The following is a 26,870-nucleotide window of genomic DNA, read 5'->3' on the forward strand; positions in this document are numbered from 1 at the left end:
TCATTGATAATTTCAAGACAGTCTTTCAGAGAACCCAGCATCCTGGGCTGTGAGCAGCATCTCAGAATAATTGAGCCCTTGTAGGGCACAGGATATTATGTCACTGGAATCATGACTAACTCCAATCTTGATGTGAAGAAAGTGGTTTTTTGACCCAAACAAAATGTTCCTGTTTATTACTTCAAGTCAGTGATCTTAAACTGTTGGTGGTTCTCAATTTATTGGCAAAACATTTTCTCTGAAATGCCAGACTATCATCATAACAAATGCCTTAGAAAAACTTCGTTTCTGGCTAGGCTCGGTGGCTCACACACGTAATCCCAGCGCTTTGGGAGGCCAAGGCGGGCAGACCACCTGAGGTCAGGTGTTCGAGACCAGCCTGGCCAACATGGTGAAACCCTGTCTCTACTAAAAATACAAAAATTAGCCAGGCATGGTGGTGCACGCCTGTAGTCCCAGCTACTTGGGAGGCTGAGGCACAAGAATCCCTTGAACCTGGGAGGCAGAGGTTGCAGTGAGCCAAGATTACACCACTGCACTCCAGACTGGAAAACAGTGAGATTTGGTCTCAAAAAACAAAAACAAGAAAAAAATTTGTTTCTAAAGTCACTGCCTTAACACCCCAAAGAAGTAATTCAGCATGAAGGTTATACCTTCAAAACAGACAAATAAATGAAAATGGGTAACCTTTATATATCAGCTTCTATAAGAGAAATGATAAAGTCATGTTTTCTTCCTAGTCATGTCTCAGAAGATAGCCAAAGGGGTTGTTGATCTTTTCTATTTGTTTGTTTACCTTTCAATTTTTTTTCTTTTCAGCCTCCACAACAAGTTTAAATATTAAACAAAAACCCACCAGCACTACCACCACCTCAACAACAGTGTAGTCCTTGGGGACACTTAGCTTAACCCAAGTCAATTATGGGATTCAATCTGTATCCAATCATCGCAGTGAACAAACTTCCTTTCACCAATTCAAAGACACTCTAAGGTACAATTTGTGCCAAGATCATAGAGACTCCTAATTTTCAGGTGTGACAACACTCCCAAAAATTTTAAGATTTTCCTATGTGTCATTGCTACAGGAGAATTGAAAAAGCAAGAGTACAAGGGGAGTTGGAATAATTCAGGTTAATATTTACTGAGAAAGTCATGTATCAAAGGGAAAACAGGAGTAAGTCTGACTGCCATCGTCAGACTTGCTATGTGCGTGGAGTAGAGGGGAACTTCATAATGCACATCTAGTTTTCTGGCCCACGAACTGGAGTCCCTGAGCGAGTACTGGAGTTCTGAAGACACGTGAGCTAGGCCTGCTTCCCTTGTGTCTTCTGAACAAGACATGGCAAGACAGCAATACATACACGTGCTTTCAGGCAACACATGTTTTAGGGTAAGTACTTTTGGGGTCACACACTGTTACTTAATATCTGACAATCGACATAACTGATTTATCCATTTTAGTGAGAAAGATTTTTATTGATAAATGAGGTTTCCAGGTATTCCAAGACTGATTTGATAGTGTATTCTCCAAAAAAAAGCCCTACACGTCATATCTCTCCCAGTTAAACAGTGCTTTGATGCTTCATGATGTCCACATTTAGGGTCAGCATTCATTGTTCAGCTAAGATCACTAGGTCCTTGGAATATGGCAAGCAGTTGAAATAATGGCCTCAGTTTCTATGGCGTGGATGCAAGTCGGTCTGTTAGAGCTCACAGTAAAGAGCTTTGTGAAACACTGTGCCAATCAGCAGTTTCCCTTTGTACACAGAGGCAACTGTACTGCCTTGCAACACTGTGCCATTTTCTGCATAAACCTGTGTCACTTTAGGTTCTTCTGTTAGAATGTTCTGGATTTGAAGCACCTGTGAAAGAAATAACATTGAATTAACATTTTTGTCAGGTCACTTAAAACAACCTTATGCGTAGGGTCATCCTCCATAAGAAGCCGTATGATCTTATACAATGAGATAAATCCTATTTTGTTCCAAAATTACACTTAACACACCTGTTTCCTCATTTGGGAACAGGTGGGTACTGATCTCAAGTGATCTTTAGCAGAGGTGGAGAGTATTAAACCTACAGGGGTGAGGCAGGAAATGCAAATGAGCAGCACATCCTGGATGTGGGACATTAGGGAGCAGTGGGGACTTAAGTAAATGTGGAGGGAGGAAGCTGTTAACTCAGTGTGATGGTTAACAATGAGTGTCTACTTGATTGAACTGAAGGACACAAAGTATTGATTCTAGGTGTGTCTGTGAGGGTGTTGCCAAAGGAGATTAACATTTGAATCAGTGGGCTGGGGAAGGCAGACCCACCCTTAATCTGGGCAGCACAATCTAATCAGCTGCCAGCGAATATAAAGCAGGCAGAAAAACATGAAGAGAGACTGGCCTAGCCTCCCAGCCTACATCTTTCTCCCGTGCTGATGCTTCCTGACCTCAAACATCAGACTCCAGGTTCTTCAGTTTTGAGACTCAGACTGGCTCTCCTTGTTCCTCAGGCTTGCGGACAGCCTACTGTGGGACCTTGTGATCAGGTAAGTTAATACTTAATAAACTCCCCTTTACATATATATATATATATCCTATTAGTTCTATCCGTCTAGGGAACCTTGACTAATACGCTCAACAACAGCCAAATGGTTGCCATGCAGTAATTCAAGTCCGTTTTCATGTATTTTCAGGTAAGTCAGGGAACTGGATGTTTACACTTAATTCCTGGTTTTTAAAATGCAGACAAAGAGGAAAAAAAAATGTGACCCCCAAAAAACCACATCTCTGTACCATACTCGGGTGTTCTAAAGTTAACCTCCTGTTTCTAAATGTATAAAATTTTGTAAGTTCAGTTTACTTCACTTAATTGAGGAGAAATGTGATTGCATCATTAATAGTATAGTATCATGTTAAGCCAACCATTTGAAATAGCCAATATTTGGTCATTCTGGCTGTCAAAAATAGCAATCGCATGTGATTACTACACTGAGGTGGGAGACCTGGGTCGTGTCTTGGATTTTCCACTTACCATTTGTTTCTCATCTGTAGAGTGAAACAGGTGGGACTAGATTATCTCTAAATTCCCCTTCAACTCTAACATTCTATTATTAAGCCTTTATGATAATATATAATGACTTGAAGAAAGGATATGTACATCACAAATGTGGCCAACTGTGAAGACCAGTGCCTGGATCTAAAAGGGTCTGTGGGAACTTTCAAAATGACCTCTTAAAAACAGCTGGCACCAAGGACAGATGTCTTAGGAAATTGCCATAGCATTAACATGTAGTAGTTACAGGTAAATAGTTGACGGTGCACCTTGGCTTACCTAAGCTTCTTGTTAATAAAACTAAATCACTCTTCTGGGGCAGTGCATTAGATAATGAATTGTTACTACTTTTTACTATTCCTTTGCAGAGCAATCATTAGAAATGAAGTATTTTTTCCAGAAAAACAAACCAAGTCCATGCTATAGCAAACGACCCAAGATAACTAAATGAGCTAACAAGCCAGAACAATTAGAATCTAACATTCTGCTCAGTTCTGAGCACTGAATGCTCCACAGCATACATTTCTTCAATTCTGTTAAACATACCATTCAGCAACCCTAATAGCCAAAAACTAGCAAAAGGCAAAAAGGATTTCCATTAAACATGATCACAATTGTCCTGTAAACCTAGAGATAAAAGATAGGAGAGCCATAATGTAAATGGAAATACGCATTTGGATTTTTTTTTTAACCCAAGAGATACGGGCTTTAACACTTTTTTTTCCTGTTGGGCAGGTGAAATGGACTCTTAAAACTCAGCTTTAACAATACATACACAGCAGCAGACAAATATGTCAAAATGATGTCATATATATGATGTAAATAATAAGTACCCTTAGTAGATACTGAAAACTCAGTAAATGTGCAAATACCTATATTGAAGTAGGTCCCAAATTCTTATTTGTACCCAAAATAGTTCACTGAATAAAGACCATGGACAAAAACTGGGACCTTTGAGTACTGTAACTAAGGTGGAAGATGAGATCTTCTAAGCCAAAATAATTCCAGCGATTTATCTTGCCACCTGCAGGAAGATCTAGAGAGGCTGGCCAATGTGCTCCAGGACTGGTCCATTGCATGGACCTGTGCATATACTACCACACAGGAAGGGGGAGTTGAATAGGAAGGCAGGTAACAAATGAATGATTAAACCATAGCAATATGGCGTCATTATGTTCTTTGAGGATCCCTTAACCAGAGGCCAAGTTCCTCTCAGGCAACCCTCTCCACCCACCACCGTGTACCTGTTCTGGCTTCTGGTATTCATTTCCTCCCTCCCTCGCTAGCCCTGAGGTACTGCATTATCCTCTGTTGATTACCCTACACTGTGTCCACACATTTTTTATATAGTCCTTTGATTAAACTCCCCTCAAATTATCCAATTTAAGTGTGCCATGTGTTTCTTGCCTAGACGCTGACTAAAGCACCTTCAAAAGCCTTTGTTTCTGATCATTTGGATCATCTATCCATGTCCCCCCTTTTATTTGCACATAGAATTGAGAATTATGTTTTCAACTGAAAAAAACAACGGCTGGGAATAAAGTCACTTATCTGGTTCATTTTTAAAACTAACCTCGGATGCAGGAGGATTCTCTGAGTCATAGAAGAAGACTTTCATGCCATTGGGATGGCATCCAACCCAAAGGTCTCCTGTCTCAGGATCCACAGATATGTTATCCACGAGGGTATTAAAGTCGAGGGACTTACAAGATTAAAAACAAGAAAAGAACAAGACATAAAGTAAAACACAATTGTGATGGAGCAAAATATATCAGAGAAAAGTTGCCTCTTGTCCTTGGCCACCACACTGCTGGTTCCAAGGATACAGTTCTGCCCCATTTCAACAGGACTCACAAAATTCCTCTGACATTTCATCTATGCTAGTATTTTGTCAGTTTCCAGGACAGAATGCAGTAGGGTAAAGATACAGAAAACCAAGAAAGACTGTTAAAAGTTAGACAAAATCATTTGTACCAACATCTGTGCATGAACCTAAAACTGAAAAAAAAAAAAGTTTTCAGTTCAGCATAAAACAACTGCTTCTAAAATGGCATGTGCAAATGATATTTTTATAAGCATTCAGAAAACCACCAGGAAATGTAGATTCATTTCTGAGAAGAACATCAATGAAATGTGGACTCTTTAATGGCTAATCATAGGCTGTGCCGCCAGAGAAGAAATGATCACCCAGAGTCTCGTTTTTGCCTTGAAGTTGAGGAAAAGTTTGTTCTTTAGTTTCTTGATGTTATTCAACTCCCTGTTCTTCTGCTGTTTATTCTCTAAATATAAGTTGCAAGCATTTGATGACTGCACAGATTGCTGCTGAGGCTTTGTACAAGGATCATAAATAATACCAATGATTCTTAATTCCACCATTCATCATCTTGTCTGCCTTCTACCAGGGAGAAATCCCATCTATTTGTTTACCTCTTATTCTCAGTTGGAGAAATAATATCTACCATTTACCTCAGAGACCAGCATACCTCAGTGCCCAGAGACCCTGTAAATAACTGCTCATGACTCATTGTAAAGGCCAGGGCATGAACAGACAGCTGCAGAAAACCAGCGCTTTCTTGTGCCTCCTACTCAAAATGAGAGCTGTTCCTCACATGCCCAGGGAGGGATTAGATTACTCAAGCATCGTGGCAGAGCCTCATTCTCACCACCATGCAGAGCCATCAGTCTTTCTTACCCCAGAGACAGGCAAGACAGGCGGCTCCATGCTTTCTCCATCCCTAAATCCCTGTCCATCCCAGTGTCAGCACACCACTCTGATACCATAATGTCTTTAAATGAGGAAATGTTTGTTGCAGGGCTTTGCTCTTATCTTTGGAAGCGGCATAGCCGATTGGCGAATTCCATGGCAGATGAAACCTACTGAGATGAGAGTGGGAGTGGGAGAAGGACACAGAAACCTGGGATCCCATTCATTCAACATGCAATTACCAGGCTCCTACATGAGCTCTGCGAGGAACGCAGCATCTGGAGAGCACCAGGTACCCAGCAGACACAGCTTATGCCACGGAAGTGCTGACAGTCCAGCAGGGAACCTATTCTGAGTCCAACAGTGAACTCCTTGCCTTGCAAATAAATAATTCCTCTCCATGCTAACTCACGGCAAGACCCCTGCATATCACATCTCACACTCCCACAAAGGCAACTGGAAAATTTCGCATTCCTTGGTCAAGAAAACTTAATAAATTACTCTCTTTGGGAAAAACGGTATTCTCTGTTAACAAATATTCCAGGTTTTTGCGAATTGAGGTTCATCAAAGTGTGACTAATCCATTGACTAAGTCCTGGAATCTTTTTTGGAGAGAGGAGAGAATTATTTCTATCGTGGTAATATATATATAAAATTTGACATTTTAACCACTTTTAAGTATAAAACTCAGTGGCATTAAGTATATTCACAATATTGTGCAACCATCATCACCATCCCTCTCCAGAACTTTCAGTCAGCCCCAAACAGAAATCCTGTACCCATTAAACAATAGCTCCCCGTTCTTCTCTCCCCCAAGTTCCTAGTAATCAGCATTCTATTCTATTTTCTGTCTCCATGAATTTGCCTGTTCTAGGTACTTCCCATTGGTAAATTGTACACTATTTATCCTTTTGTGGCTGGCTTATGTTATTTAGCATTATGTTTTCAAGGCTTATCCAAGTTGTAGCAGGTATTAGAACTTCATTCCGTTTTTTGTTTTTGTTTTTGTTTTTGTTTGAGACAGAATTTTGCTCTTGTTGCCCAGGCTGGAGTGCAATGGTGCAATCTCAGCTCACTGCAACCTCTGCCTCCTGGGTTCAAGTGATTCCCCTGCCTCAGTCTCCCAGGTAGCTGGGATTACAGGCACATGCCATCACTCATGGCTAATTTTTTCTATCTTTAGTAGAGACGGGGTTTCACCATGTTGGCCAGGCTGGTCTTGAACTCTTGACCTCATGATCCACCCACCTCAGCCTTCCTCAGTGCTGGGATTACAGGCATGAGCCACCACAGCTGGCCAAGAACTTCATTCCTTTTTAAGGCTGAATAATATCCGATTGGACATAAACCCATCTACACCTCCTCAAAAATTTAAGATTAGCCTCGGCTAGTTTATCAAATTACTTGGCACTCTCGAGTATTAATTAACTGACATTAATTAATACAATCTTTCAAAAGAAAGAATAATGTGACAATTGATGGATAACCTTTTTGGGGTTTTTATGATGGGAGACAGACATGGTCTATTGCTGAAATTGCCCTTGCCTTCAGTCTCGCCCTGGTGGGAGCAGAGCCTTGACATTCTGTGGTGAAGGTATGTTACATTGGGTTCTATTCTCATAAAATTCTTTAACTTTCGCTTTACAGAAATATCTATTGTTAAAACTGCAGCTTGTTTTTTATTCCCTCAGCCAGTGTGAGCGTGTGAAATTCCATTTTACTTGAGCTAATACCAAAGTAGCCCTGCCAGTGATTTTTAATGTCAAACACAATGTTACATTTAATGTTGCTTTAAGGTAATTTTCTCTGAGTGAGGCCCCTCATGACAGTCCCTCGGATGTGCTGACAGGAACAGTCATACAATTGGCGCTGACAGTGCTTCCTGCAGTGGGCGTTTATGGCAGGAAAGCAACATCTTGTTGTTTTGCAGAGGTAGAGGGCTGCTTTCATAGGGCTCTAGTTTGCTCTTGGTCTCTCTTTCCTATCCTTTGTGTTTTCACCCCTTTTGACTCCAACCTTCAAACGACCAGAATTGGTGGGGACAGGAGGTGAACCCCTGAAGCATGCCCAGCCCCACCACAGTAATTTAACAAGTATTTGTTAAATGCCAACTAGGCAGCTCCAACTAGAATTGTACTAGGAGCAAATAGAAAAACAGCCTGTCCTTGTGGAGCTTACACCCCAGTTCGGGAATCAGGTAATAAAGGGGAAGAATAAAATATATAGTATGCTAGCAATACATGCTGAATGGAAAAATAAAGCAGGAAAGGCGAGGGAAAACATGCAGGGGAAGGGAGCAGTTCCAGGTTTCGAAGACCGAGCTGACGTTTTAGTAAAAATGAAAGGAGATGAAGGAGAGGGCCGTGGAGATCTGGAGGAAGGTTTCTCCTAGCAGAGGGAATGGTGCCCCATTCTGAGACAGTGGCAGAGGACGTGGGGCAGGGACACAATGGTTGGAGGTAAAAAGGCAGAGAGGTGAGGAGCAGCCAGGTCACCCGGCAGCCATTGTGAGCACGTGGACTTCATAAACATTGTGGAGAGCAGCCCAGCATTAAGTACAAGTTGAGACTACTTCTTGGCTGTTCCATCAACGTCGAGGGAAAAAGAGAGAGAGAGAGAGGGGAGGAGAGGGAAGGAAGGTGGAGGAGAGGGAGAATGGGAGAAAGGAAGGAAGAAAGGCTGGAAGGGAGGGGTGGAAGGAGGATCTGGGAACACAATGCCAAGCTCAAAGTTTGCTAGAGCAGAAAGAACGCAAGGTTCCCGGGTGAGAGGTGTGGTTTGCTGTTTGCCACTCTGCAGTTGAGTAAAAACGAACAACAAACACATAACCATGCTAATGACTCTTAATAAAGGAGTGAAAAATTGGTTCTCACCCACACCAATTAAGCAGTCCTTTTCTCTTCACATTTAATTTCACAAATCAATTAGAATCTAATTATCACTCTGCAAACTTACAGTGTTAATACATCTTACCTTCAATGGAGTTAAAGTCCAATTAGCATGCTTTTCATACACATGAATCTTATGAGCCAGCAATTCAGCTACATAGACATACCTTCAAAGAAGAAAGAGCTACGTCAAAGTACTAGAAGTAACACAACTTGAGAGATTAAGATGAAGTTGTAATAACTATTCATAGGGAAGAACTTCGTTTAAGGAATGGAAAATGGAACCCATCTCAAACACACTAAATTCTGAAAGAACTCAGTGAGTTTACAATGCACAGAGGGATTTAATCTCTGCAAAGTTATTTCTGAAGGAGGGGACGTAATTGTCCTTATCAGTATGGAAGGAACTTAACCCTAACACCAACTTTTAGTATCTGGGAGTAAAATGCACTACAGTGTTTCTCTTTTGGTTTGTCAATTTGTGTCAAGCCCCAGGTTCTGCATTTCAGGGGATAGTGAGTTCTCTCCCAGGAAAGTTGCAGGAAAGCCCTTTGACAACAGCTCCTTGTTTTAATCCAGAGAAAAATATGAGAGAAGAAAAGCTGCTTGGCCTGGATCGATCGAGAGAAGTCTTCCTCCTCTTCTGTCCTGAGTCTGGTCCCGACTCTGTGGCTTTAGTCATACCCCACAAAGACCTGGGGTTAGTCTAAGCACTGTGCATCCCCCCAACAAAAAAAGAAATTACTGCTCGATTATCTTCTATTTTCAAAAACTGGTCCATGATATGAATAATTAAAAGCTGTCCCTGTCCCTGTTGCTCACTTGCTCGCTCTTTCTTTCCCTATCTCTCTCTCTCTCTTTCTTTCATTTTTTTAGACAGAGTCTTGCTCTGTCACCCAGGCTGGAGTGCAGTGGCGCAATCTCAGCTCACTGCAACTCACTGCAACCTCCACCTGCCAAGTTCAAGTGGTTCTCCTGCCTCAGCCTCCCTGGTAGCTGGGATGACAGGAGTGTGCCACCATGCCTGGTTAATTTTTGTATTTTTAGTAGAGACGAGGTTTAGTCATGATGGCCAGGCTGGTCTCTGACCTCAGGTTAGCAACCCACCTTGGCCTCTCGAAGTGCTGGGATTACAGGCATGAGCCACCACGCCTGGCCCCTGTTGCTCTTTCTAAGCATATGTTACTGACTCTGAAATCCTTGATGATGATGCAAGATGACAAAGGGCATATATATGGATGGATATAGATATTTAATGCATATACCAATGCTACCCAAAATGCAGTCTCCAGACCAATGTTGGTTTGCAAATTGTTTGTTGTAGGGCCCCATGAGATAACATTATAAATCAACTACATCACTAAGCACACTGCTTAAACTGACGTTTTTCACAGCATTACTTTCGTGATGAAGGAAGTGTTGTCTTGATTTACATTTTGGTACAAATTCCTTATCTTGTCATAAACCTGAACTACTGACATATGTATACCTGCATACTATTCATCTCGTTATACACTCGAATCTTTATTCAAAACAAGTCTATTCAGACATACTAAATCTTCAGCACAGTTCCCCCTCTTAAAATGTACTTTTTTTCCAAAAAGGAAACAAAACCAATATGCCTTCACAACGAAATTTTTGATTTGATAAATTTTACCCCCTGAAAAATTAAGACATTTTACATTTTTCCTGATTTTATCTCACTAGGGTAACATGTTAAAATGTATCATATTACTTTTAAAAAGAATATATTCCAAGATATCTCCTGAGAATCTGGGTAAATTCACTACATTTCAGAGAGTTCACATACTTGCCATCAGGTGAAATGTTGATTCCATTAGCAAAATCAAATCCTTCTGCCACCACTCGAACTTCGCTTGGACTGTAGTAAACAACATACGACCACGCTAAACCCAAATACATCTCCCAGGACCGTAAGTAGGGGTCAAGAAAATAGTGATCGTTTGTGGCATAAAAGTGCTCAGGTCCCACAGCAACGATATCATTCAAACTGCAAATAAAACATACACACATCATATATAAGGTGAAGGTATTGAACATTACAGGATTATGAATTGACATTCATCGCCGTCTATTCCTAAAATCAAGATATGGGATGGAGCCTTCATGCTAGCTATAATGGAACAGAATTAATATGAAATTAGTCCTGCCAATACAATCCTTAAAGACAATCATTGGTCTAAGAAATCTGAGGAAGTGATTATAGCACTGTAACATAAAAATCCTTTTATATGTATCTTAAAATAGTGTTACATCGTGTGTGTGTGTGTGTGTGTGTGTGTGTGTGTAAATACACTAAATTCAGTAGAAATTAAATTAGGCCAGAAATCATTGTCAGGGCAAAAATGTGCTCACATATCTGTGCTCACATAGAACTAACTCCCATAAGAAACTGAAAAAATGATGAACCAGCAGCCTGGATACTTGCATTTTAGTTAAAGCTCTGCTACTATTAGCTGTGTGATCTAAGAAAAATCAATCCTTTCACATATCAGGACCTCAGTTTCCTTATCTATGAAAGCAGGATGATAGACTGGTCTATCTTCCAGCCTTAAGATTTCGTGATTCTAAACTGAATGAAATGTCCATGAACAAGAATGCTCAGAAATAGAATGCTATGGCTTTCCCCCCGCCCCTTTCTGATTAGGATTCTCTCTCTGTCACTGAAAATGTAAGATATATGAGTCTATTTTTCTGCTTTAATAGGTACAATAGTGAACACATAAGTGAGTCATTCTTTGCTGATTGAGGTGATGGAAGTTCCCGAGGGCATGATCTGGGAGAAAATTATCTCTGCTCTATTGCAGAGGGCGTCGTGGCCAGCGCATCAGCTCTGACGCAGCTCTGAGCTCTCAGGCAAGTTAGACAGGCATGCAGAGCCTAAGTTTTCTCATCTGTAAAGAGAGGTTAAATGATATTCTCAAAGTCATACAGCTCATTAGTAGAAGACTAAGGGTCAGGATCTTAATTTGTGGAGTTGCAGTGGGAATTACAATGAGACAATGCCTGTTGTGTGCTTTGCAGGGAGCATGACATTCAATAAATCCTCAATCAATGGTAGCCACTATTACAACATAAAAAAAAAAGGTCTCGGAATTTAGGATTAGTCTGGACGGGCACCAGACATAAATCTGCAATCTGATTTTACTCTCTGTTTTTTTAAAAGTAAATTTCTGAAATTAGTATGCTGGACTATCATTTGTCTGTTTTTCACAGAAAGGAGCAGAATGCAATGGTTTAGAGCAATAACTTTTTATTGCTGAAATGGGGGTGTAGTAAAATAAGTAAATAAATAACAAATTTTTAAAGGGTAATAGAGTAATAGCTTTGAAATCTGATGGACTTCATTTGAATCCTGACACTGCTTGCTATCATAATGTGGGGCCACAGCATTATCACTAAATTTTGAGCCACTATTCTAAACCTCTGTTTTCTCTGTATACCTTGAAAGGCTAGGGTAAGAATAAAATGAAATAATGAATGCAAAGGCCTTCGTACCATGCCTGGCATACAGTAAATGACCAATAATAATGCTTGTGATATATGAATAATAACAGGTTTAAATTATAATAGAATTAGTAATTGGAATATTAATGTTATAAACAACCATAAAATACAAAGAAGAAAATACACACAGCTAATCCTTGGGTTGAGAGAGCAGAACTCTAGTTAATTATGGCACCGTGGTTATTTTCAGTCTCCTTCTATGCTGCCTAAGACCAACATTTTTGCAACTGGCTCAAGAAAAAAATACTCCAACCCGGTAACTTAGACAAATCTGAGATTTCCAAGATTAAATGTTAAAACATATAATTTTTTTCACTATTTTGTAGCGGTTTAAGGCACCAGCTCTGAACTCATGTTACCAGGATTAGAATCACAGCTGCACCATTTACTGATGATGTCATCTAGGGGAACTTAACAATTACTCCAGGCCTCAACTTTTTAAAAATCCAAAATGGATATAATACTAACACCTAATTCAGAAGGTATTTGTAAAACATCAATAAAATAAACTGTTTGAATTAGTTAGTGCAGCACCTGACGTACAGAGAAAGCTCATTTATTAGTGTTATCATTAACCCAGCTTCTCCATTCTACATACTTTTCTCTACTTTAAATCTTGGTGTTCTTCACATTCTCCAAACACTCAGTAACTTTATTCTCTTTCCAAAATATATTTGTTAAATGAATGTATGAATGAACTCTTCTACCAAAAGCTGTTCTCCGGACTTTTACTCATCCCACTGGAGCAGAAGATGACCTGAGCGGGGGTTCCTACTTAGTCACTAGTGAATTGATTGGCCCTCATCCAGTAACTCAATTTCTCTCCAATCTCATTTTCCTCATCCTCAAACCACCTGATAAGAAAGAAGAGGAAGGGGTCCTGGTATCACAGAGTGCACACCACATACCAGGCCCTTAGCTAGGTACCTGCAAAGAGTACACATCTAGATTTACAGATATGGAGGTGGTCAAATTTTTGTATAACATAAATTATACAAAAATAGGTTGGGATTCTAGACAATCGTAATGAGTTGGAGGTAAATGTTTTAGAAGATAGTGTCAGGTTGTTCTCCTAAATCCATCACTGGCCTTACAAGTCAGATCTTCATAGGGCATGTGAGGAAGCTGACTGAGATTGGGGATCCTTGAGTGTTTTATTTCACCATATGTTATGTGAAGGCGCCTAGGGTGGAATTGAGTGTTACCACAGATCTGCTATTGCATACATTTCGTGCAATCAAACAGCAGTGGAGGCAGTATAAGGAGGTCTTACATGCACTTGATTTAGGGTCTCCTCTTGGGTCTGTGTTTCTAATTCATGGAAACTTCCCAGAGTCTACTTTTTAATATAAATAAATAAGCTCATTACGTCAAATTTATCTATGAAGCCTATTTGGGTTTGAAATACTAAGTCTGGTTCTGAAGAAGAGCAGGATTTTTTCCTGGTAATAACTTGAATGGAGATCGTGAGGCCAGGAGCCAGCCTGGGAAAGAGAGGAAAAGAATGGGCCATCTCTGAGGGGCTTGAGTCCTCAAAACGTTCTTCAGAAGAGCATGTGGAGGAGTTTGTGATCATTAGAAATGAGAGTTGAACAGCCATACCTACTCTGGCCAAAAGGAAAAACCAAAAGTGGATTAACTATCCACTACAGCTAAAGGAAAATAGAAATGTGCTGTATCTCAGTACTTAGGCAGAAGTTTATGTCTGATGGTTTTTAGATGCAAAAGCGACTTTTCTTCTTCTTGAAATTTAAACAACTCCACCGTGGACTTGGCATCTGGATGGTTCACCACCAGGAGGTACACGGCATTATCTGAGAGGAGATTAAAAACAAAAATGAAACATTAACTAAGCTCTCACTGTCAGCCCTCTCTCCAAAAACCAATTTCAACCCACCTCCAGCTAGTAGTTAGGATGTCAGGCAGATGGAATATTTTCATCTCTTTGTAGAGAGAAGCATTTGTGATTGTTCCTGTTCCAGAGAAAAGTGGCTCAAGGAAGAACCAGTGACAGTCTCTGAAAACTCAAAACTCCACAGAAGAAAAAAAAATTATCAAATTAAGAATGAGTATCACTGACACTAAAACTCCAAAGAACTCTTGAAGTTTTCCAGTTCAAATGGTCTCCACAAGATGCACAGTTGTGATGAAAGGTATAAAAACTATGGGAACTCCCAATATGAGAAGGTGTGCTCAAGTGTAATTTACACAGTGTAAGGTGATAAATTTCACAGAACATCTGAGAAATAGTAGCAAACAGAAGCAGCTTCCTTGGGTCAGTGGGAGTTTAAGAATACAAAGGCGACCCATCTAAGCGGTCAAGAATGTGTGATCAGAGTTGGCAAGTAAAAGTTAGATTGTGGCCTTTGCCTTAAGAAAGAGTAAGTCTTTTGAAACCTCTGACATGATCAAATTGGTGGGTTTTGTTTTGTTTTGTTTTTGTTTTTGTTTTTGTTTTTGAGATGGAGTTTCACTCTTGTTGCCCAGGCTGGAGTGCAATGGCACTATCTCGGCTCACTGCAACATCCACCTCCCAGGTTCAAATGATTCTCCTGCCTCAGCCTCCTGAGTAGCTGGGATTACAGGCGCCCACCACCATGCCCGGCTAATTTTTGTGTTTTTAGTAGAGACGGGGTTTCGCCATGTCAAGATGCAAAATTTGGCAGGTTGAATTGAGAAGATTTGAACAGAGAAAGCTGCTAAGATGATTTTCATTACCCCTTTCAGCAAACAAGTGTTTAATTTATTTTAGTTGGTGTTAAATGCTACAAGGGAAAAATACAACAGGATAAAAGAATAGAGAGTAATGAAGTATTATCCTCATGGGAGTCAGGCATGTTCTCTCTGATGAGGGGATGTTAGACCAAAAACCTAAGTGAAATAAGAGAACGAATATGTGGATATCTAGGGAAATAGCATTCCAGGCTGAGGAGAGAAAATGTGCAAATGCCCCGGGGCAGAAGTTCCTGGACATATTCACTTAATAGTGAGGTTGTGGTGGGAGCAGAGTGAAGGCAAGAGAGAGTGGGAGAGTGAGAGGGCTGAAACCACAGGGAGCCAGAATTGGTCCTGTTAGGGCTTAAGGTGAAGATCCAGGCTTTGCTCACTGGCCGATTTGAACCAAGGAGTAACATGAGCTGAGGCTACAGCAGTAATCCAGCAATGTGGAGAGAAGGGACTGGACCAAGATGATGCCACTGGCAATAAAAGACAGGAAAGGTCATGAGAGGTATTTGAAGGGAAGAATCCAAAGGCCCTGAATATAGCTGAGGAAGGAGGGTATGGAAATCAAATTCAAGTGAGGATTAAAACCTGGATTCACATTTTGTGCAGTGGATTCTACTTCTAGAAATTAATCCTAAGGATATAGTCGCAGGAAATACATGTGCGAGAAAGTTTATTTTGGCATTGTTTGCAATGAGCATAAAGGTGGGAACAACCTAAATATCCGTTGGCAGATGAGCTATATTACAGTGCTCCCACACAACCGAATCCCAAACCACCTTGGCAAAGCAGCTGCAAATGTGCTGTATGTAAAGGAGTCCATGATGTAGTGTTTAATGCAAAAGCAATTTATAGAAGAGGTTGTGTAATACTACCTCATTTTTATTTTAAAAAGTATCCACACATCAAACACTATATTTCTTTGCATTTAAAAATATTTTTAAAATAAAATGTAATGGCGATGAATGGGTGGATGAGTGGAGAGTCCACTGAAAGGGATATATATGTGTGTGTGTGTGTGTGTGTGTGTGTGTGTGTGTGTGCGCGTTACATGGGGAAGAGAAGGAAAGATAAAAGGATGGAAAATCATTTTCAACATTTTGAGTTTAAAGTGTCTATAGGAAAGGAACCCAAATAGAAGTGTCTAGTAAGCACCTGCGGCATTAAAAGTGAAGGACTAGTGAAAAGAATAATAATAATACCCCTATTTGGGGATGTCCTCCTAGAAAGCAGGCAGTGTGACACTGGTTTGAAAGTTCTGAAATAGAGAAAATAAAGAGGAAGTAAAAGATCAGACCTCTGGGGTAGTGCTCAGGGAAGTGGCAATGAGTGACAAAACAATGAATTGGGGAGAAACCTGCAGTAGGATGAGAACTGGAGCAGCTAGGGGCACTACAGCATCAAGGAAGAGCAAGTTTGTGAAGGAGAAAATGGTCAACAGCATAAAAGGAGGTGAAGGAGGCTGGGCACAGTGGCTCACGCCTGTAATCCCAGTACTTTGGGAGGCCAAGGTGGGTGGATTGCCTGAGTTTAGGAGTTCCGGACCAGCCTGGGCAACACAGTGAAAACCCGTCTCTACTAAAATATGAAAAATTAGTCAGGCATGGCAGTATGCACCTGTGGTCCCAGCTACTCAGGAGGCTGAGGCAGGAGAATTGCTTGAACCCGGGAGGTGGAGGTTGCAGTGAGCCAAGATTGCGCCACTGCACTCCAGCCTGGGAGAGAGCGAGACTCATCTCAAAAACAAAACAAACAAAAAACAAAAGGAGGTTATGGAAGGAAGGAAGGAAGGGAAGAGGGAAGGAAGGAGAGGGACGAAGGGAAGAGAGGAGATTTGTAAATAGGAACATCACTGATGATTCTCAAGGCAGCAATTTTAGCCACCCACAGTGGGGAAAGTCCAGAAGAGGAACTGAATGAGGGATCGTCTGATGATGAAATGGAGGTAATGGGTATAAACGTGGTTCTTAACCCTAGCCTGACATTTTTATGAACTGAACAACTTTTAACAAGTACTGTGATCCAGGCCTCCCTCAGACTAATGGAATCAGAATCTATCGAGCTGGGGGCTGGGTATCGAGTCTTTTAAAACTCTTCAGGTGCTACCATGTGCAACTGGGGCTGAAAATTAATATAGAGACAAGGAAGTAGCAGCAAATGGAAAGGGAGAAATGGGGTAAAGACATAAAGGATGACATCAACAAGTTGTGTGGAAAGGGACCAACATGCAGAAGAGCATTTTGAACACAGAACAGAGGAACCAGCAGACAGGAGGCACTAAAGGTGATGGGGCCGGCAGAAAACTGACCATGGTGACTTTCTGTCACTGGACCTATAGGTTGCAGATGCCTTGGGTTAGAAAAATCTGTTCCTGTAAATGCCTGAGTCTTGAAAATTGTTAACAATGGAAAAGCTATAATGATCAGGGCTGGATATTATTATTATGGTAATTATAGGGATAATGTGAATGTTGGTATTTTACAAAATCAGGTGCTTTACAAATCTTAAATATTTTAGCATTCTCAAGTGTTCTAATGGTTTTACTATAAGGGTCAATTAACATAGGGGGTAAGTTTAAAACCCAGAGTAAGAACATTATTCATGATTATGCTGCATTTGGATGAGAAAAAATAATTCATTTATTGGCATGTTTTTCTGTTTTTTAAATTTGGTTTTGATTTTAATAAACAGTAAATCTTGTTACCTTCATCTGTGAATGTGCTAATCCCATGAGGGTTAAATGAAGATAAATCAAATTTACTTCCAGTGATCCCCAGTTCCAACACTGTTGGATCTTCTTCATTCAGGTCCATCAGAAGTATTTTTCCAGGATTGTTGGGGTTGAAACTCTTTATTCCAGGATATTGTAATCCCTTATAAACCATGGAGGAGAAAAATCAAGCACAATACCAGTACTTTAAATGCTAATAGAGACGCTGCATGGGCCATGGGTTTGTGTTGACTGCTCCAAACCACAGAGCTAGCCAGATGGCCACATAGGAAGCCTCTTAAGTTAGTTTGCATGATGGGTCCCCAGGAGAAGTCTTCTGGAAGCCACATGCTCCACTAGGCCACCCCACACAAACCCTTTCATCCCCTGCAGCAAAATCATATGTGCACCACACTACAGCTTCCAGCCCATGAGAAAGATCAAAAATGGAAGAGCAGACCCAAGAGGCAATTAATAATAGTCTTCAATGATAGAAGCAAGGAATACAGATACAATATTGGTTATGGCTTTTACACTGTTCCCTCGTAGGTCCTTGGAAGCATCTCAAAGACAGAGGTTTAGTGGGTCGGAGGAACTACTCCTTTCTTAGCCTTCAATCAAAACAACAAAGCTGTTGTTTTATATATTGGGTTCCCATATAAGATTTTGCTTAAAGTATGCCTTATGTTGCTCAAGAAATGTTTGCAAGACATTGCTTTGCAGGATGACTAATCTACTATCTTTGTAAGAGAAAACTGGACTAAATAAATTACAAGAGGTAGCAAAGGTTTTTAAATGACTGGATGATTGTCTATTGTTTCCTATCCACTCTGTTATGTTATGATCCCCAGGCCAGATGGTGGACTTCTTTTGTTTTGCACTGTATCAGCTACCATAGCGATCTATATGCAGGAGAGTTTCAACAAATATGGTGGATTCTCTCTTCAAAGCTTGGGAATTGGGACCTATCAACAATGTTAAATTAGAGGGCTTATTCTGAAATATGTTTAAAAATGTGAAAGTTGAAATGACATGTGAAGTAGTATACATTAAATGTATATTTAATTTAGCAAATATTTGAATATGGCAATTTTAAGTGCTTCAGGGAATAGACAATTGAGGGGAAAACATTCTTGAATACACTGAACTCACAAACAAATTGCTGCTATAGAAGCTAAGGTAATATGGTTTAATGTAGACCGAAGAACACAAATATGCATGGAACACGCATGATCATAATTATAGCAGAGGTGTAAATGCATACACAATTTGTCTTTTAAACCACGGCTGTTCATTTTATTTGAAAGTGGGCATTGGTATACAGAAAGCCTAAGTGAAAGACTTAAACTGCCAGTCCTAGAAAACGTTCTAGAACACAGAAAAGTGGAAGAAAACACTCACAGAGCTAATGAAAGCCAGTCCATTAGGCAGTATCTCCAAGTCTTCAGAGCCAGTTTCTGCCAGAAAAGAGAATAGAAAGTACAGGTTGTTTCATATTACTGCAGGAAGTGGATCCATTTCTTAACACCTCACTTGAAACTGGGGCTATATGTTACTCTTCTTTAACAGGTTCAGAATAATTCATCTTTCATTTATTCAAATTGATGAATGTGATTATATGGAAATTAAAAATACATTAATATCATTAACAAGTTTAATTAAAATTTACACTTAGTATATTTGTTTTAAACTGATGGACTAGAGCTTTTTCCTCAAAGACTGAAACCTCTTAAAGTTCATGGAAATTCACAAAATATACAAAAGCCATGATTATTTGAAAAGAACTTGCTGTTTTCCAAAGATACAGGGTAAACTACAAATATGTGTTGATACTTAATAGTTCCAAAAAAATTAAACCCTTGGAAAGCCATATTGAAAATATAAGCAAATTCCAAATAGTTGAGTTAAAATGGGGATACATTTTAGGTGATCCAGAATATGAATTTTTACTACTAATTACAAACATCAGTTAAATATTACTGTATTCAAGTTAGTTATACTTTAAGTACATGTAAATTTTTAACATTTCAATTTATCTAGAGAAAAATGAACTATTTGATAGGTATTTATACACTTAGTGAAAAGTATGCTTTTCAAAAACCCAGTGATATTTGATATCAATATCGTATTTTTCTAGAAAACAATTGCACCATAAGATATCTAGTGAAATTTAATGATACTAAGTCATCTGGTCTAGCCTCTTGAGCCTTAATCAACTGAGATGAATAATTCTAAAAGAACAACAACAACAACAACAAAAATACCCAAAACACACAAAAGCATGATCTCAAAAAAATTGTCCTCAAATAACAAAGCTTGTTGGTTGGAACCAGCTGGAGAGTTGAGCCCGGGGACTCTCCTTGTTGGTTGCCTCCCAGCTGCTATTCCCCTACCCTTTTATCTTTGCTGACAGGGCCTGCCTCCCACATTGGAGGTTCAATAATTACTTTCCCAGCATCCTTTGCAACTAGGGCACCAGCCTGTCCTCCAGCTCTGACAAATAAGATCTAAGGAGAAATCTGCTGGGAGCTTCTGGAAAAAATTTTCCTCTCCAATATTAAAAGAGATACACATAAGGAGAAGACTTGTGGTAATTGCAAAGTCCTGTCAGAGCTTTTCTAAAAAAAATTAACCTTTATTCACTGCTTTATCTGGCTCTCCTGCCCCTCTTCTGCCGTCTCCTCAAGTTAGATTACCATGGAATCAAACTTTATTCTACTTTTCTTTTTTTTTTTTTTTTTTTTTGCTCTATTGATCAAAAACAAACAACCAAAACTGCCAACACCTTGGTAATATGTTAGTAAAGTCAAAAGTCAAAAAACATGGTATTTATCATTAACTACCACTGACTCTCCTGATTCAAAATTTTATTTTTCGACAAAATTAAACAGGCACATTAATCACACAAAAAGCAAAAAAATACCGGAAGTTCAAATGAGACCCTTCTTCCTCTCACATACATACCGATTCCTTTAACTAAATTACAGTTAGGCAGTTCTATGGGTTGTACCTCTCGGAAAGCATTAAGTCGTGTTCTGTGGGGGAGAAAGAAAGAAAACACACACAAAACTATTCAGAAATTATAATTAAGTTGCAAAGGTAGGCAACCCACAAAGTTCTCCTTCACTGTACTTTGTCTGAGTTTCAACTCCAGAGTTTTTCCTGCAATTTTTCCAGGCAAGGCCAGGGCAAGACAAGTGGGGAACTCTGGGTACAATATTTAGTGTTTATTTAGCAGAGGTGGATAGGTACACACAAGAGATACACAGTACCCTCTCCAGGGCTCTGTGTACTTAGGCAGGCACAGGAGCAATTTCATCAATGTGTAAGGACTCCTAGGTGGAAAGTCCGGGTAAATGGCAACATGGTTCCAGTTTATTCCATTGACGTTTTAGAGATGCTGACAGATGGGCAGCCTCCTACTCATCTGCTCAGTCTAACTCCACAGACTGGACTGGGCATCTGCTTTGTGACGTAGTGCTTGAAAAATACAGGTATGTTGAAAGGATTTGTAACTTCAAAAAATCACGCACAAGGCCTGCATGTAAAAAGGCATTTCACACATACAGGTGCACTCACACACGCACACACACATACACAGGAGCAACTTATCAGATATGAGTGCATAAACACCATGGAGAACGTCTGAGTAAAGGACAAAGGAAAAATGAACAGATGTGAGAGGGAAGTACCAGCCAACTGCCTGAGCAGAGTGAAGCTACTGATGCGGCATTTGAAAGAAACAGACGACGTTAGCACAACCAAGAGATTTAAACAATAAACTTTTTTTTTTTTTTTTGAGAACTAGTGATACAGTATTGTCAAGGCAGGTAGTGACAATTATTCAAATATCCCTAGAAATCTTACCTGGCTTCAGATAGGCTAAGAAGTTTACTTGTCCTCCTGATGACTTGAACTCACAGGAGGAGGATGGGCTACAGGGGGAACAGACACGCTAGATAAAATTCTTACTGACATGGTACAAAATGATAGGAATTTGGGGGCGACTGATCTTTCATTTATTCATTCAGGAAAAAATGAGTATATTCCTACCACCAGGTCACTGGCTATCATTTTCACTCTCTAAGAAAATCTGACTTAAGAGGTAAGGGGTGCCTCTTAGTAATCTGCTTTGTAAAAGTGCCACAGTTTGTCCCAACGTACAACCAGAGTAAAGAACCACCAGTCTAGGTACTAGAAATACAGAGATGAATGAATAGATGATGAAGGCTTGGACTGTGAGGAGATTGTGGTTTCCTAATTGATGGATATGAACTTAGAAAGCAGACGTCAACAGAAAGTTGGAATCTGTCCATAACCTAAGAAATGGAAAGGTATTTCAAAAATGGAAATCTGACATTATAATTGCAAAAATTCACAATAAGGAAATAAAAGGGGAAGTGATAGAGCAATGGCTTACAAACTTTTCAGACGGAGACTCACATTAGGAAAAGTATTTTATATGGTGCGAACACCCAGCACATGCACACACACACACATGCACACACACATCTGAATCAAGCTTCACAAACAATACTCGCCCTAATCTGTGTGATACATTCCTAACTTTTCTGTTCAATTCTGTTTTATTTTAAAATGTTAGTAATTATTTACTAAATTGACTTTGTTACCCACCATTTGAAAAAATTCTGGTCTAGGGAAAGTGTAGTGAATATTTGTAGCATGCCCTCAAGGAACCGAAGGGCAGGTACAAGATGTTAAGGGTGATGGTCATAACCAAGGACAACACAAAGACTGGCATGGAAGGAGAGATTCAAGGACATAAAATCACTGAATGGGCCAAGACTTGTGAAAAACACCAAGGATAGTCAAATTCACTTTTCTTAGACTCAAAACCACATGGGAAGAATACTCACACTGCCTGACTCACAAGGGTCACTAAACATATGGGTTCACAAAAGATAGAGAAAGGCAGAACTGCTCAGCTCCTATTCTAATTCAGGCTAGAAGATGATCTCTAGCCTGGAAAAGGTAGAATAATCCTAGTTAAAGAGAGCCCAGGGTGGGCAAGGAGGCATTAAGTCAGCACCTGTTGATTTGGGTTCCAATTTGTGGCCCAAAAATGTCATATCTCTACAGGATAATCATTACTACTACAGTTCAGGTACCGTATATGCCCTCGTTTAATCCTCAAACATCTCCATGAGGTGTTATTTTTCCCTAAGTCACAGATGACCAAGATTAAGTGGCTTTCTAAGGCCACAGAGTTATGAAGTGGCTGAGCAGAGATTGGAACTCAAGTGTGAATGCAAAGCTCACATTTAGCTCTCTAACCAGGAAAAATCTACAGAGAACACTGCTTAAAAGCTGGATGAGGCACCTGAAAACTGACTCACCTGTGTTATTATCATCCAACTCATATTTTTTCTACCTCATTTGCAATTTATTAGGAAATATCTTGTCAAAGGCTTAAGTCCAAACGTTCTGGGCCTAAGAGATAAGGGTCATTGTCTGAGATATGTCCCTGATTCACTAGACTCTGAACTCTGTGCAGAAACCATACAGCCTTTGCTGTGAACTTGTCTGAGTCTGCTTTGTGCTGCTCTAAAGGAATACCTGAGGCTGAGCAACTGATAAAGAAAAAAGGTTTATTTGGCTTATGATTCTGGATGGTTAGAAAGTTCCAGATTGGGTATCTGCATCTGGTGAGGGGCTCTGGCTGCTTCCACTCATGGCAGAAGGTGAAGAGGAGCCAGTACTTACAGAGATCACGGGATGAGAGAGGATGTAAGAGAGGGGAGAGGTACCAGGCTCTTTCCAATCAATCACCTCTCTCAAAATGAATAGAGTGAGAACTCACTCACTCGAAAGGAAGGCCTTTATCTATTCATGAGGGATCCATCTTCATGACCCAAACACCTCCCACTGGGCCCCACCTCCAACATTAGAGATCAAATATGAGGTTTGGAGAGGACAAACATCCAAACCAAAGCAGAAGTGTTCAGTGAAAACACATGCTGGCTGCTCACAGAAGAAAGCAGAGATCTTTGCCTAGGCATTAAGAAATCCATATCCATTCTCAAACTCTTCTTGGGGCCAAATTCACTCTCATCAGTCTATTTTCTGCTCCTACATGTGCCTCATTCATTCAAATTCCTTTTCATGGCCTACTATGTGCCAAGCCCCAATAAGGGCTCTCACACATACTTCCTCATTTAATCTTTTTAGCCACCTTTGAGAAAAAGATGAGTGTTTACTCTGTTTTGTAGGTAAGGAAATGGAGGCACTGAGAGACTCAGTACTTTGCACGTGGTTTCTTATTTAAGAGGGTGGAGTTGGGATTTGAAACTAGGTGTCATGATACTAAGCACTCTTCCCTGTATCTCTTTCATACCTCTTTATTTGCTCACACTTTTCCCTTCACCTAGAATGCTCTTTAGCCCCTTACCCACTGGGAAGACCCCTACTCGTGATGCTTTGTGGCTTCTCCAGTCTTCTGTATTGGGTAATAACTCCTTAGTTTACCCTCAGGAACCTTCACAACTGTCAACTTTCTTACCATAGTTGTCAGTTTCACAGTTGTTAGTTTTTGTTCTTTTGCTCCTAGTAGACTTCAAAATTGGTGAGTGAAGACTGCATCCTATTCATTCCTATAACCTCCAGCAGAAACACAATGTTTGCAAAGAGAAGGTACTCTGCAAATGTCCACTGAAGTGTTTTGTGGAGATACAAGGCAAGTACTTCAGACTGAGAAGATGGTGTTGGTTGCGCTCCTAGGGGAGGCTGGAGGGTTGGAGGATTATTTGTCCTTATCTCAGAGTTTCAATGAGGTATAATTATAATACATATTCAAGTATCACTCATTAGGTTTCATAGGTGCATTTTTGAGATCACATATGACAGCTATAAAAGCTAACATTTATAGGACACCTGCTATATGCCTGATTTATATATGTATGCGTATATATATTTTATGTTTTTATATAAATATAGTATATATATATATACACACACATACATCTGTGCTGTAATATGTATCATTATCCCCTAGTTTTCAGGTGGAGAAACAGGCTGGAACTTTTCTGGAATAAAGTAGTAAAATAACTTGAAAGTTGCAGAAATTAGATCTAACCCAGGTCATCAGGAATCCACCACTACTCTCTTCCCACAACTGTGTGTTACCTGCAGTAAGCATGGAATGGCAGAAATGCATTGAGAGGCCCAACGTTAGCTTTGTGGTTTCCTTCTGAGAAGGGAAACTCAGTGGACTCACGTATTGCAATTAGCAATGTAGGGACAAGGAAGCTGCCATACAGGTGCAGCGCTGCAACATTCCATAGCCCAAGTTGGGGTGGGAGAGGGGAGCTGTTTCTACCATCATCCAAGGCATTCCTTGGACTTGTGCGGCACATACAGCGACTACAAAGGTGGGAGACTCGTGGTCTAGCGGAACTCTCCCAGTTCCTTTCTCTGTGCTGCTCCCACCTGGGAAACTCAGAAATCTCTTGGGGCATCGCTTGTGTGCTTCCATAAGTTCCCTCCAGCCCAGACACATATAGCTTCCTGTGAGCCCCACACACATACACTCCAAGTCTGAAGAAAAAAGGATGCATCCACCCTGGGGATTTGGCTTGCTCCTGATGCTGGCTTCAGGATATCATCTCTTGCCTTCTCTCCCTGGGGCAGATTCATGGTCTCTAATCTCCCAGGAATTTTGTTCAATGACGCTGGTTCTGATTCAATAGTGTGGGGTAGGGCTTGAGATTCTGCATGTGCAGGGAGCCCCTAGGTGATGCTCAGGCATCTGGTCCCCAGACCCAGTTGAGTAGCTAGGTTTTAGGGGTTTCCAACAGTGGGTACGATTTCCCTTCCTTCCTCTGTCTGGGCCACTCCAGGAGGCTCAGCAACCCATCCTTTATATATTTTTATCTATACCTATAATCTCCTATAATAAACCTATAATACAAACTCACAAACTAATTTTTACATGATTTAAAAGCCAAGATTACCAACTGCTTCTTTTTTTCTAGCACTCTGTAACTTAAAAAAAAATTAGAAAAACCTCCACAATAATTAGTAAAAACCCATTCTGAATATAAGCTTCTAATTAGTCCATAAGCACATATAATTTTTTTATGTTTAATGTTGATCGGGTTTTACTTTAGAGTAAATAAGGCTTTGTTGACTAAGCCTTAGAGACTAGGATGATCTCTAGACTATGAACTCCTGTTACAAGTTATGAAACTTTTGATACATTCTTAAAATATCCCCACCCTCCTTGTGTAACACTTAACCGTTTATTAAATACTTTAAAGGGAAGCAGGGAACTAACATTTATTGAATAGCTACTCTGTCCCAGGCAGGTGTGTATTACCGTTTCCAGTTTACTGAAGCAGCGAAGGTTAGAGATGTAAAGTGATTTGCCCAGAATCCCATACTCACGGAGCAGAGCTAAACCCCAGGACATCAGATGCTGGCTCCAGGGCTCCCTCTTCCCGGCCTGCCCCCACTGAAGCAAGTCATCACGGCACATGTTAGCTCCCACCTGCTCGGGTCCACACGCAGTTTTGCTGTGGCCCTCAGTAGCCTCAATTTGAGAATCTTCAAGCCTGGAAGGTTTGCCATGGCCAGGCAGTCAAGGCGCAGAAGGGACGGGGACTCCTTTCTCTAATTCACAAAATATCAGGAGAAACCCCAGCCTGGTTAGTTAGTTTCCTTCCGGGTTGGGAAGTGAATCTGTAGCCAGGGCACACAAATCTTCATGAAAAATTAATTCATGTATGCTGACAACCTGGGCATTCACAGCCCTGGCAATTGCCTCCTTATCCTATGTCTCAGGCCATGAGCAAGAGTTTGTTTTCAAGGGGCACATGACAGCCAGACAAACATTTAGGAAACCCCTGCAGAGTGTACATCTTGCACCTGCCTGTAAATGTTCTGTTAACAGCCTGGACCCTACTTTCTGGGGGCTCATGGAGCTGGCAGGGGGTGAGGAGGACGAAGGCTGCAGCCCTCACCACAACCCAACTTACTGGTAAGAAAACTGGTGGTTCTTGAAGAGTGCCAGTCCCATCCCCAAGAGGGTGAGCACAATCAGCTTCGCCATGGTCGGAGACAGACAGACGGATCGATGGGTGCAGACACCGACGGGCTAGAAGGCTATGCCTGCCTGCAGCCGCAGCCTAGCTGGGGCAGCGCCGATTGGCCCGCTCCGCCCCTCCCCGCCGGGTCCGCAGCTCGCTGGGCGGACCAGGTACACAGAAGGCCCCACGCCGGAGCTGAGCGCTTTCAGCCAAGCGCCTTTTTGCTTCTT

The 26,870-nt window shown here is 40.7% G+C and overlaps 1 protein-coding gene across 1 annotated transcript; it reads right to left on the reverse strand.

Moving 5' to 3' along the window:
• Positions 1 to 1,455: 1,455 nt before the first annotated feature.
• On the reverse strand, positions 1,456 to 26,870 carry PON1 (paraoxonase 1). The gene is made up of 9 exons (XM_050782937.1): positions 26,590 to 26,870; positions 20,561 to 20,631; positions 18,998 to 19,053; positions 17,591 to 17,759; positions 13,850 to 13,976; positions 10,445 to 10,645; positions 8,720 to 8,801; positions 4,616 to 4,744; positions 1,456 to 1,862 (listed from the first exon to the last, which is right to left on the reverse strand). Exons 1-9 carry the CDS (start codon positions 26,661 to 26,663, stop codon positions 1,704 to 1,706), a joined length of 1,068 nt encoding a protein of 355 aa, XP_050638894.1. The 5' UTR covers positions 26,664 to 26,870; the 3' UTR covers positions 1,456 to 1,703.

The sequence above is a fragment of the Macaca thibetana genome, chromosome 3 (assembly GCF_024542745.1).
Source record: "Macaca thibetana thibetana isolate TM-01 chromosome 3, ASM2454274v1, whole genome shotgun sequence".
NCBI classification, from domain to species: Eukaryota; Metazoa; Chordata; class Mammalia; order Primates; family Cercopithecidae; genus Macaca; species Macaca thibetana.

What these genes read in the sequence shown, in the direction of transcription:
- PON1 (XM_050782937.1), bottom strand. Translation starts at nt 26,663, where the DNA reads ATGGCGAAGCTGATTGTGCTCACCCTCTTGGGGATGGGACTGGCACTC. An exon ending in GACTGGCTTTCATTAGCTCT is followed by an intron (nt 17,760 to 18,997) that starts GTGAGTGTTTTC and finishes ATGGTTTATAAG; the next exon opens with GGATTACAATATCCTGGAAT. An exon ending in AGACATAAACTTCTGCCTAA is followed by an intron (nt 10,646 to 13,849) that starts GTACTGAGATAC and finishes TTTTATTTGCAG; the next exon opens with TTTGAATGATATCGTTGCTG.